The following is a 14,399-nucleotide window of genomic DNA, read 5'->3' on the forward strand; positions in this document are numbered from 1 at the left end:
CCTCCATTTGATTTATGCCCTTTCCATGTTAGTCTTCCCCTTATAGCTTTTTTATAATTATAAGACTGTGGTGACTTATTTAGTGACATGGGAGTTTAGATGATATGTGTTTTTTACGATGGTTGTGGTTATACAATTGATGCTTTATTTATTTGTTACTGCTTATACCTACATATGTTCTGATGTGAATTTCTTTTTTTCTATATGTCAATCACAGCTTAGTGAGTGGGTACAGTAGTGGGTACACCTCCAATTAGTTATTATTAAGAAAATAACTGTTGGTGCAAAAAAATGCAAAGATCTGCTTTATCTACACCTAAATACAAATGGCATAGAAAGAAAAATATATAAACTTTGACTGAAAGTAAAGAGAAACGTACCTTGTCCCAATACCACTCCATCAGGAAAATATTGGATTTGAAATCCTACAAAAACACACTGTTGCAAAAGTTTGGAGAGCATTCTTGTGGCATTTCAAGCACACAGCTTTAACAGGAGGCATGGTGGGAAAAAGTGGCATCACCTGCATCTCTTGGGGGTTTCAGATACCAGGTCAATGTAACTTTTTTTACAATATTCTATTGGTTAAACTTTATCTTTGGTATGCTTTTCTAAAACTTTTGTATCTAATGCCCAACTCTAGGCAAATAATAACTCCCTTCCTCCCTTCTCCAGCACACCTGTATGTTTGTTTTTTCTTACCTCGTAAAACAGAATATATTTACCTAAGTTCTTTATCCAGGTACCTTGCCAGTGCTATTTTTGAATAGGAGAGACTGCTATTCCAGGGTTTCAGATGTGTCCCGTACAGTCCCCTTGCACTGGCATCATGGCTGCAGACTGCTCTTCTAGATCCTGAGAGCACCCTGCAGCTTGAGAGCCAGTAGGACACTTAAGGAAGAACCCTTCCTTCTGTAAGCAGAAGATGGGGGAAGACTTGGGACTTGTGCATAACTTGACCACAGGTGAGTAAAATGGCCAACAAAAAGTTTTGGAGGGGACGGATTAACATTTGTTTAGATTTAAACATTTAGGCATGTAAGAACATCAGAAGCACACCTTTCCTTTTAAATGGTAAAAAAAAAATATCACAAGCAGTACATTTTGAAAGAATATGTTCAGACATTTGTCATCATGCCACTATAGCTCATGTATACTCGTTTACAATCAATAATATATTTAATGTGTGCTTGCGTTATTCTTTTTCAATACAGACAATATTCATTTTGCTGATGAACAAGGATAAAAATATTTACTGCCAATCAAATGTCCTCACTGATGGTTGGCAAGGAATGCAGACAAATAACATGTCACCCTGTAACCACAAATGTTATTGATTGTCTGCAATCTTGATGATTGTAATGCATTTCCTCTACATAGAGCATTCTTGCTGTGGTGTGTGTGTGTTTTTGGAAATACTTGGCTCAGGTCTTTTCCTTCTGCTTTACCGCCCACTACACATTGTAGATTTGTTATTGCTGGAGGAATTCTGTGGGTGAAAGTCAGACTCCATATCAGCGCTTTGACTGCACAGCAAACTGGAAATGAAGTCAATGTCAAAACTAAGCCCCTGGAAGGTGTTATTTTCCACTTCACAAAATACACTTTGTGCTGTGGTGGCACTCTTTTGTGGTGGAAATGGTCCTGTATTTCAGATTTATGGCAACAGGCCGCAGGAAGCATGGCAGTTTTCCAAGTTTCTCTCTGATGCTGCTAGTTTTCTAATCAGTGTTGAATAAACAGAGTGCTGATTGAATGTAATGGCTGCTTTAATCATGGACCTGGGTGCTGACACCAGATTACAGTGTTTATAATTTACAGCTAATCCTTTGTGGAAAACAAAACCATCTGAAATCAAAGGGCTGATTAGCAGGCCTGCAGTGTCCGTTTTGTTCCAGTGCAAGTGGCAAATTCGGCCCTGACAGATTATTGAACTAAGCAATCATTTGTCATGTGTAAAGAGAATTTATTGCTCCTATCGATGTGTAAAACAGACATACAGGTCTGTGCAGGCTGTCACATATCTTAAACAAAAGATTAGCAGAACTCGTGAGGACGGGTTACAAGATGTCGCAGCTTTACTTTTAATACCCTATTAACACATTACAATTAGAGATGAACGAACTGATTCGGGAATCTGGATTAACGTAAATGTTGCTGATTTGCACAATCCAAATTGAATTGGATGGTCAGATGCAACTAGTCATTTCTGATAATATTTCATGTTTAATTAATCATAGCCCTTGTTACAAAAATACTATTAAGCTAAACGTTAAAGGAGAGCTTCAGGATTTATTTCTGAGAAGGACAGCAAAAAGTCAGAGTATTTTATCTCTATTCTGTCTGGAGCCTGGGCACAGCTGCACCATCAGCTCAACATCTCCAGTCCTTGTGCATTCTGCTTGGATCGAATTTGATGTGGCAAAGAACTGAATTTATTTAAATTTAAAATAGAATAGACCACAAGTAAAAATAAAAGGTGCACAGAATGACAATATATATTTATTGTAAGGAGGACAGGCTAAGATAGTAGTGGCAGCAGCAAACCATACTATAGTCTCAGGAACAGATTTGTCCTGCACACAGTTAAAATGCAGGACAGTTTTGTACAGCAGAAAATAAAGAAATACATCTGATCAGGCAGCACATTTACTTTTTAGTGTTCTGTTAGCACTCAACCTTTTCACCCAGTAGCAGACTGCCATGACAAAAAAGTAAAAGAACATCAGTTAGCTCACATATATAAAGGCTTGGGCACAGCTTAGACTAATATTGAGGTCTGCCTAGCAGATAAGATAGAGACCTAAAACAGATTAATCCTCCCAAAGCTTTACAAAGCCTTCGGGCTGAAGAGCACAGAACAGAACCCATGGTTTTAAGAAACATCAAATTTGTTTTCTTCAAATAAGCCATTAACCCTGGAGCCCCTTAATATGCATAGATTTAAAAAAATCTTATAGCGATAATAATATATAAATTACACATATACATTGTCCAAAATCCTGACAGCCAGTGCCCCTATACTGTATATCTATATATGCATAAATATATTTTCAGTTTTTGTATGAATAAGTACCAACCTCAGAGTGGGTACAGATAGCACATGAAAGAACATAACTTCTTCATTTCCTGGCTACTTCTGACCACCAAATGTTTTACAGCCATCCTTTGCTACTTGCCAACAGATGGTCATGAATGACACCTAAAACACTGGTGCCTATTCCTGTGCAGGGGGAAACTTTTTTACCATTGTAATTTCAGGTAAACTATACCAGGTCAGAGTATCAGGCTGGATCAATACAAAGTTGTTTGTAGACAAAATAGTATCAGGCACAGTAGGCATGAGTTTGTTGTCAGAAGATGTGGAAAAGTGTATCTCGTTAGACATTCTTGGGCACACGGCAATATGTGATAAAGAATTTGAATCTAAAGATGTGAGGTCACCAAGCTTGGCAGTGCTCAGATAATTAAGAATGTTATGATCTGTGTATATCAGAATTTAATGTTAAACTACCTCCCAAGGGTAATGCCACTGTTATAGATATGCCTTGAATGACAGCAGCTCACTGATGCTAGTGTCATAAATCCTTTCAAATGTGCAATGTGGAATACAAAATACATTAAAATTGACTTATTCGTTCTTACTGCAGTCTCTGAGACATCAAACTCCAGAAACAAAATAGAGTTAGATTGGGATACTATAGAACTGGAATGAAAAGGAGTCCTAAATTTGTCAAAGGCTGCTTGAGCTTTTGAAGCCCATTAAGGATGATGTGACTTGCTAATTTAGGTAATAGGTGCAATGTAGGAATACAAATTCTTGATACAGTTCCTGTGGAAATTGGCAACCCCAATAAGAAGAACTTTGCTTATTTGTGGGAGATAATTAGTCCAAATTTCAGAACACCAACGGGGGATCCATGGCTATTTCCACTGAAGGGATGATGAAGATCAACTGAATTTTCTCCCCCTCAAACCCACATTTCTCTGGTTTTGTATAAAACCCATGAACCTTTAAGTACCCTAAGACCTTTTTTTTGGGCGCTCCTTCATGAAAACATTGATTAAAAAGTCCTTCAACTACGTTGACAAAATGTTGTAATCGGGCAGATTACAAGACCAAGGGGCACCATCAGGTGCTCATAATGGCAATATGAAAACAAAAGGCGCTCTTCAACCGGTTTCACAAATGCAGACAAAGTTGTAAGCACAGAACCAGTTTTGTAAATAAAATTGACTCTTGAAAAATGTTTGGTTAGGCCAATGAGCTTACCCAGGGCACATAGTCTGGAAACTTCCCCCAGGTTCCCACCAAAGCACTCAACAAACATTAATAGATAGACAAACTATAGCCCTGATAATGTCCTGATGCACTGGGATACAAGTCTAACAAACACAGACCCATGAACCATAGGCACTGCCTCCAGCAAGCAGCATAGTCCAGTGACATGCGAGCATACACCTGCACATACCTAGGACCACAAGGACATTTGCACAGTTGGAAATTATGTCTGTTACCTATGGTAAGGGACATTTCTTATGGTTATAATTTATTTTATGCAGCAGCTGTTTTTAGTTAGAAAAGACTGAATATCAGAATATAAGTGTGTGGTGTGTTTTTTTCTTTACCATAAAAGATTTACATCTAGAAATCGCCCTGTCTAGGTTAGACTCAAACATTAGGAAACTTTAAAAAAAAAATTTTTTTTAAGTCATAAGATAAGTTCTGGAAATATTATTTTTGATTTTTGTCATATTCTTGATAAACCAAGACTCACCATTTATAATGGTCCTTCTGCAAATTTCCCACACAACTAATCCATATGCCCACACATCTGTTTGTTTATAAGATTCAAATGAGTCCGTTCGAACAGTTTCATCGAGGACCTCTGGTGCCATGTAACGTTTGGTTCCAACTCTTGGGTTATTACCAATGTCAAGATAATCACCAGTTTGGGAGTGAATCACTGCAAGGCCTGTAAAAAAGTAAATTTTATATGAGAATGTTTTCATGTTTAAAGTATTGCACTTAAAGAGATAAAGAAATATGGGTGAAAAATTACATATACAGTACATATCTCTTTGCAATAAAAAAAAAGAAGGGTAACTGCATATAATACTCAAATATAATATTAGTACAGGTTTAAATTTCAAAACTCAGAATATTTTTAAAAATGCAACTTTCTTTAAAAACACTTGATCTGAATATACCATCAAATCAAATCAAATCAAAATGTACACATGCAGTACCATATCGAAAATAATATTGACAAAATAATGCATTTGAGAAGACCACATCTTTATAAAGAACATTTGCTACACGTTCAAAAACACACCTAGGTCTGCAATGCAGCATTCTTTGTTGGCTTTCACCAAGATATTTCTACTCTTTAGGTCTCTGTGTGCAATGGCAGGTTTTCCTTGAGTGCCAAATATCTCCACATGTAGGTGAACCAAGCCACAAATAATTGACACTGCCAGTTGCAAACAATCTTCAGGGTTAAGGGTGTTCCTCTGAAGATAGTCATATAGTGATCCACTGTCATGGTAATGAGTGATTAGCCAAAGTTGGGTGCTGGAGTTTCTAGAAGTCATGTCAGATGCAATAAATCCTGAAAGTGAAAAATGAAATATTTAATAGTCAAAAAATAAACTTTTTATTGAAATTTTCATGCAAAAAAAAAAGTTAAAGATAAACTTCAGGTTCAGTAAAAACTTTCCTTTACAGTGGGGCTCATTTATGTTTAAGAATGTGAAAGCTCCTACATACCTCACTCTTCCCAAGAATACTTTTCATCCCTTTCTCCTCTTTCACCCCTGTTGGTCTTGCTTTGTTGCAGGAGGACAGCAGTGGCTGCAACCATATCTCAGATCTGGTTATATAAAAGGTTGCAGGGGAACCAAGAGTGTGGAATAAGGCTGCATACACATGTGCAATCATTGTCATTGGAAAGGATCCCCAACTCCCCACTGCGCACTCTCCCCCTTCACTTCCATTAAGATCATTCGTCCATTGTCCGTGGATCCGCCAGGATGGCCGTTTAGATGATGGACGACGGGCGCTGTACACACACCAGATTCTTGTCCGATATCGGCCTTGAGACGATTATCGGATGAGAACCATTGCAAGTGTGTACGTAGCCTAAGAAATAGCACTATTTAAATCACTGCTCACAATAACTCTGGTGCTGCTCACTGCCCACAAGAACTTTTAAACTTTGCCTCATTGCAAGAAGTTTTTTACTAAACCTGGATTTCAGTTTTAAACATTTATAAATATGTAATAATAGAACAATAGTACTAAATGTTTTGGTAAAAATGATTTTCCATTTCAATCTGCACTATGATTTTCTACATACACACACTTACATATGTGAGAACCATATGTAACCCACCGGGGGTTGTCTGTACATTTTGTTTTTGATCCAGCTGACGTGATTAGCTTATTGCTTTTCACAGCAATATTTTTGATTTTACAGCTTTGGAACAGTGCATGTGATTATAGAAGCAGACACAGAATTCAGGAAGGAGAAACTTAATAGAATCGTCAGTCTCTTCTTGCAAAATCTGCATTGAATTTTGCTAAATAGCTAACCATGCATATAACTGTTCGGTAGATGACTGAAGTAAATTGCACATAGAAAAGGAAAATATTTATTCTCAAAAGGTTCAGATGGAGGTCACTATTTGGGTCAGAATCGACTATTTTCCAGTGCATTGCAGTAATGCTGTATGTGTGATCAATAGTTGCATTGCAGGCCCATTCAATTAGACAATGCAATCCCAGTGCATATTCATTGCAGTGCACCATAATAACACACTACTCAGTCTTGCAGTGATCTGCCCTAAATGATACATGCCCAATATTTTGTCCATTCCTATTTGTTGGAACCCTAACAAAATTGAATAGGTTGCTTTAAATCACACAGCATGTCCTACTCCAATTCCCAAGTATGATAAAGTATGATAAATGGGCATTTACAGGCCAAATAATAGTTGCAGTATAATAGCAGCCTACTTAGTTATAGCAAAAGTGACGTCAGGGCTTTGAAACACATACAGTCCGAAAATACAATCTATTTTCCAAGTGTATTAATTACATTCACTATAAATGTAACCAGAAATGTAGAGTTAGATTCCATATAAAATCCTGTACCTGTTTCTTTTGTGCTATTTAACCTGTTTCTTTTGTGCTTTTGCTATTTCGGATTTATCTGAAAATACCTATTGTTCAATAATATTTAAAACAAGGTTTGTCAATGCAAATACAAAAACATTCTCAAGATGCCGTTAGTGTTAGCATTATAATGAAAAACATTTCCACTAATTAAAATCAATATTCACAAAGTTTCCACAGCTCTGAATACCTATCCAGGCCCAAACCCTCCAAATTTGTAGAGCGTATATTTAAATTTAGCAGTGGGTAGGAAGTGTATGGAGAGTTTTGAAAGTAAAAGTTAGGGTCCTTATCATAGGCAACCAAAGGGGGCTGACAGTGAGGACAGAATTAAAGTTCAGAAAGGTGGATGAAACATGCAGACAAGTTTTAGATGGCTTGGAATGAGCCCAGGCAATTTTTCTTATAGGCCAATTAGAAAGGTGTTGCAGTAAACAAGCTGGGACAAAATAGGAGCGTGCAGAACCAGTTTAGCTGTATCAGTATTAAGTAAGGAACTAAAAAAAGAAATGTTTTTTAGGTGGAGATGATAGGTGGGGGTTAGTGTGTCATTGAGAGGTTTATTATTTAGCTGATTCTCTGTTTAGCTTCAACGTTAAAAACAAGCACACACAATGTATAATTGTTCATTATTGTAACAGCATTTGATCCTATTTTCAACATTATAAAAGATACATAATTTAATACAATATAATTGAATACATCCCAGAATACACCCTAATCTAATGTAGATGCATTATTAAAACTGCTATATTACAATGACACAAAAAAAATTAAAAAGGCTCCTGGGCCATATTTAGCAGCATAGGCATGTGTCAGTTAATTTAAAAAAATGATATGACAAATTGCATGCTGAAATATTTACACATATATTTAAAGACATATACACTGTTGCCGGTACACTGTTCTCTTTTTTTTTTTACAAAAATATTAATGCTGATAAATGTGCAAAAATGTAATACAACATTGTAAAAAATTATTTATTATTTTTAGTAATTTATCTGACACTAATATTATATAGGTAACGTGAATATGCATAGGTCCAGTTTGCTAAGTGTTTAGTGAAGCTTACTTGAAGTCAGCAAACCCCATAGTCTTGTTATTCAGTTTCGACCTTTTGTAGGGCTAATAAACAAGGTACTGTCAGATATATAAATAATAAATAGTAAAATATACATATTATTATAACTAATATATGAGTAATATATAAAATTATTATTATTATTATTAATATTAATAATAATAAATACATATTTATTAAAATAAATCCACACAATTGACAGCTGTCTCAATCAGCTCCAACACACATTGACCATATAGATTAGCTTTTGTGACCGATGGCCAAAGCTGAAGACATAGCAAACCTGAAAGGTTTTATATTTGTGAAAATAACTTATCCTTAAGTTTCATATCAAACTCGGGGTATAATAAACCCAAACTTCCTATGGTACTGCAAGTGACTGCTGCAGCCAGAAGATGGCAGTATTCATCTGCAGGCTGAAGGGTTTTAATTTTTTTTTTTTAATATTGATGTAACCTTTAGTGATCATCTGTTCTGAGCTGGCACAGTGATCACTTGATTAGGAACCACTCTGATTGGTTTCTGATCATCAACTGGGGACAGCAAGAATTGAGAGCTTGCAGCCGTACAAAGTATGGGCTGCTAGATCTCAATGGGAAGACTGTAAATTCAGAGACATCAATGTTAATATACAAATTACTGGTAGGATTATATTAACCAGAACTGATAGCCTGACATCTGAAGTGTGCATGTATCTATATATGTACTGCCAGACAGCTCAGGATATATTCATATATTCATATTCATACACTGATGATTACATTTTCACCCAACCCTATTCCCTTCTCCCAGGGTGCATTAAAACTGTAGCAGACCGAAAACAATTAGTCTGTTTAAAAGAAGAATACAATCATCTTTATTCTGATTGTTACTGTAAATAATGACAGTCTCTTTTAACAAACAAAAAACTTATAACACCAAATTTGTACTGAACAGATGGTTTATACAATTAAAGTAATTGATGAATAAAGTATGAGAACATTACGTTTATTATCTAGTGTAATCACCCTGTTATTCTAAATATGCTCAATCAATCTTTTGCTTTATGTCCTGCTCAGACATTTGTAGCACTTAGTAGTAATTATAGCCTATTCCTATAAAAAAACATTTTATGAATATTTTAGGAACATGTATGTTTTGGGTTGCCATGCTGGAATGCTTAAGATACTTGCTGCAACTTTGGAAAAAGTACGAATAAGTAAAAATTCATATATTATGATGAAACTATAACCATTCCAAAACAAATAATTTCTTTGTTGAATTAGATTAGGGCTATATAGAAAAAAAAATCTCTGCTAATGAAAGGATTTAATTTCTTTGTTCTGAAAATACGGTTACTGTCAACAGATGGTTGAAACAATCAGATTTTAGTCACCTGTATAGGCCATAATCCTACTCCTCTTGATCCTTGTTGCATGATTTATTTTCTTTTATGTTTTAGATATTTATTTTCTTTAATGTTTTTAGGTTAGGATAGCCTAATACAAACTGAAATTTGTTAGTTTTTCAATAATTGCATGTACAGGTATTACAATTGTTAAGATAATGTAGCTGATTCATTTCACTATATTCCTTCCACTACTCTTCACAGTTGGGTGGTTTTGATGTTAGTATGCAGAGCAGTTTATATATTTGGAAACAAACATTGTTCTGGTATTGTTGTGTAACCTCTAGGTGGTTTATATATTATTTCTATGGTCCCTAGAAGAGCATTTTATTTATGTTTTTCATATGGTAGACTCAAACACAGATGTTATCAAGCAAAAGAAATGCATGTAAATCCTTGGCTGCCAGTCTAAGATTCTTTGTAATATACCTGCAGATTGTGTACAATGCCTTTGCTAATCTTAATAAAGAAAGCTGCTCCCATGTAGCATCAGTGCCTAATTTCCACTATTTTAAAGTATCCTCCTGACTTTAGAATTTTTTATACCCTTTCGATTCTTATAACATCCAATTATTATTTTACAGTACATTAAATTTTTCAGTCCCTGTAATATTCTGCTTCTGGATTTTAGAGAATATTCATACCCGGTAGTTCTTTATACTTCTTTTATTTTTAGTAAAAAATATATTATGCATAAACAGTTCATGGTAGTGGTAGTTTTATTATTTGAAAATCCAGAGGGAGTTTTTGCAATCATAGAATTAGAAAATTAGGCAATCAATCATTAGAAATATCACAAAACAAATTTAATGAATGTAAAAAGGGGTACTATCTGACTTAGACAAATTTGTACTTGACAAATGCTGAATTTTGTAATTACGAAACATAACTGAACAATATAAAGAAATATTATTGACATGCTGTTGTGAAGAAAAGGAAACTAAAATAGAGAGATTTTTCAAACAACAAGTCAAGTCAAACCTGAGCTAACTTACACCCAACAGATTCAGTGATTTACCCAATATGTATTTAAAATATCATTATCCCTGAGGTCCTTTTTTCCCATCAAACTAATTCCAATAATAAACTATCACTTAGAACAGAGGTCGGCAAACTTCGGCCTATAGGCCAGATATGGCCCAGCCGGCTGCCGCGGCTCCGGAGTCGCTGGTTGCTGGCTGGGACTAGGCTGGAACAAACTACGGGGGCCGGAGCTCTGGAGCCTCTTGCGGCTCTTGAGCCTCCTCTTGCTGTGGCTCCCTTTACTATTTACTGCGGCCAGCGTTAACCCTTCTGCCGCCGTGGTAAATAGGTAACGCCCCTGAAGGGAAATCCATCTCCTCCGCAATGCATACGGAGGAGAGGGATTTCCCCTCAGGGGGTGTTCCTAGTGGGGGGGGGGACCATTAGTGCGGGACTCAGAGAGTCTGGCCTAGTGTGCTCCTGCCCACCCCATAAATGGCCTAGTGCCCGAAAAAGTTTGCGGACATGACTTAGAAGATATCTAGAAGCCGCCTTAGAATTTACAAATATTTTCTTGAAATGGAAACAGTGTACAAGTTAACAGGAAAAAGAAAAATGCATTATTATAAATATATATCAATTGTACATTACCCAAGATATTTTCATGACGCAGTAAGACTGTATTGTAGATTTCTGTTTCTCTAAACCATGACTGTTCATCTCTTGAAGAGAATATCTTTACGGCCACGTTTTCCCCCTGCCATGTGCCTCTCCATACTTCCCCATATCGCCCCTTACCTAAAAATAAATTACAGTCTGTTATATTTGCTTATATTTTCATTAACATACATATGTCATTAAGATATTGCCAAGACATGGTAATATATTTGGCTCACCAATAGACTGCTAAAATATGGGTCAGTCTCATTTCATAAATAAAACAAAATATTTCAAAATACACATTTTTTTTATTCAGATTAAAAACATTTGCTGTATAAAATTGTATATTAAATGTAAGATTTTATATGCACTGCAAGTAGTACAAAAATCATACAAAAATGTAATAAAAAATGTATTATAGGTAGACTGGGGGATACATTTCTGTATTTTTGCCACCACCTGTTTAGCTCACTGCTGTGTGTTATGCGAGTTCTGTTTGTTGAGATGTAAGGACCCTTTAAGAAAATTGCAGCAAATTGCTGCGGTGTGGCCAGGAGCAGCAAACATCGCAGGTAACCATATTTGCATTCGGCTGCAGGCACAGCGTGGTTCTTCTAAAAGCAACCACACAACCAAAAGTGACTGTGAACCATGCTGTGTTCCATTGCAGCTTCATGCACCTGCATACACATAATGGTTCACTTGAATTGGAGTAGTTGAGCTCGTGAATGAGCCTTTAGCAGAAAGCTGCAGATCACTGTGGGTCTAATGGTTTTTAATTGAGTAATTTTTTTAACATTTTGGACAGTGTAATGAAAGAATATTTACTAGGTTTATTGGTATTCTGGATATACTGTTATTCAGATGCCTGTATCCTAAATTTTGAGTAAAGAGGATTGCTTTAAAGTAAGCTACATTTTAGGCTTAATTGGGCTTCAAAAGAAGATGTTTGATGAGAGGTATTCTAGTTTTAGAATTAGACTCACCAAATAGTTTCTATCATTGTGACTCATATGAAACAATTTTTGATGCAAACTAAAGTTGCTTGTATCATTTATCAAACATTGTTAGCTATCAATGCTTCTTAACCACCTGGGCGTTTCACTGATGTCTAGATTTCTGTACCAAAAGCGTTACACTGTTTTTCATGAAATTGTTTTTTTTAAATTGTAGACCTGTACCTTACAGAAATATGTCCGAACAAGGGTCTACTAGATATGAATACAAAAAAAAGTTTGAAACACACAATCATTTAAAAAAAAAAAAAATTTACTTTTAATAAAATTAAATAAAAAACACAAAATTCAGCTTAAACAAGAATACATAAATAAATCAAAAATACTGAAAATGCAATAATTCAGTATACTGTATAGTAATATATTTTTCTAAAACACCTCCCTAGTGTCCAACAGTCCAACGTCACAAACCTATAGACAAAACCACATAAATATATTTTGTATTGGATTGGATACAGGACTTTGTATTGAATCCAATACAAAATATTTGAATTTCCCGCTATGACCCCCATCGATTGGCGCATGCACGGACATCATCAGGAATCGCCGAGGGACGCGTAAGCAAACGCCGGGTATTCTAATTCTTTCCGGGTATTCTAAAACTTCCGTACTTCCATGCAAAAAGTGTTAAATTTTGTGCATGGAAATTTATTTTAGATTGTGGGCTATATTTCACCAAATTACTCAATAATTACTTATAATTCACCGAATTACCGCATAACTCACCGAAAAATGTCCAAAACTTTATAAATTTAATAATAAATTTTTTTTTTATAAAACATAAAAAAAAAAATCTTAAAAAAAAAAAAAATAGTAATTGTACAGTAGATTATATAATATATATATAATACAATTATATATACATTATATAAAGATTTCTTTGTATTGGACTCAATACAGCTTTTTTGTATTGAGCTCAATACAAAGTTATTTGAATTTCCCGCCCCGCCTGCCGCACCGATGTCACCGGGAAACCCCGGAGATCGTCACTGCACTCGCCGGGAGAAGAAGGAAGAGAGAGGACGTGTCCGGAGGAGCTGCGGGGACCGGGTAAGTATATTCTTTCAGTTGTAATCCGATTGTCATACAATGTATGACAATCGGATTGCAATATAACGTTTGTTTAACCACCTGACAAAAGTTCGGGTTTAACACTTTTTGCAAGTGTTTTTACCCGAACCAAGGTCGGGTTTAACGGCCAGGTGGTTAATTGCTCCAATAGAATATATAAAATCACTACATTGTGTCCAATATTAAATTTCTGAAGTCCTTTGGGTCCTACTCTTACTATATTCTTTATTATTTTTTCTTGGTAACCATTTACATTTTTATGTCTAAATCAGTGTTTCTCATCTAGGGTTCCTCCAGGGGTTGCTAGGTGTTCTTTGAACAATGAGCAGTTTGGAACTCTCGGGTCTGTTTACCTAACGACAATTATCTTTTTGGCTATCTGTTCTTCCCACTGGCAAGCAATGTACACAAATGTACTGTGAGCTGTGGATATAGTTATTATAGTAGGGGCTCCCAGACCTGAAAGTTTTTTTCAAATGTTCCTCTATGGTAAATGTCTCCTCCATGGGAAAGGCTGGCCTAGCTTCTTCAACAGCATTACTACAAAAGAAGGAACTCAGCTCACCTGCATCTATTTTTAATACACTTCTACAAGAAAAAGCATTCTGTCCACCCAGCAATCAACAAGTTAAATCTTCTTAACCTACAATTGTTCTCTTTTATAAGTGGGAGGTTACATCAAGGATTTGTTGAAAAGGACTGTTGCTGCAATGTCAGTCCAACACTGCAATGAGCATCCATGAATATTGAGGCGTCTTAGGCATTGAAAATTTATTTTACATTGTAGGGCTGTAATTCTTAGTCATAACTCACGGAAATATGTCCAATATTTAATACATTTATTAAAAAACTTTGAATAAAAAACACAAAAATCTATTAAAACAAGGGTGCAAAAATAAATAAAAAATACTGAAACCTGTAATAGCATATATATATATATATATATATATATATATATCATAATGATTACTTTGTATTGGATGCAATACAGTTATTTTGTATTGAATCCAATAAAAAATAATTTGAAATTCCCGCCACGCCCCC

General features: G+C 35.5%; 1 protein-coding gene across 1 annotated transcript in view; it reads right to left on the reverse strand.

Annotated features, from left to right (window-relative positions):
• Positions 1-14,399, reverse strand: part of ACVRL1 (activin A receptor like type 1) — a 48,483-nt gene that overhangs the window by 6,496 nt on the left and 27,588 nt on the right. The window contains exons 6-8 of the mRNA XM_072409712.1: positions 11,260-11,406; positions 5,337-5,612; positions 4,779-4,976 (exon numbers count right to left, since the gene is read on the reverse strand). Coding sequence (XP_072265813.1) covers positions 4,779-4,976; positions 5,337-5,612; positions 11,260-11,406 — 621 coding nt within the window. The remainder of the gene's footprint in view (positions 1-4,778; positions 4,977-5,336; positions 5,613-11,259; positions 11,407-14,399) is intronic.

The sequence above is a fragment of the Pyxicephalus adspersus genome, chromosome 1 (genome assembly GCF_032062135.1).
Source record: "Pyxicephalus adspersus chromosome 1, UCB_Pads_2.0, whole genome shotgun sequence".
Lineage (NCBI taxonomy): Eukaryota > Metazoa > Chordata > Amphibia > Anura > Pyxicephalidae > Pyxicephalus > Pyxicephalus adspersus.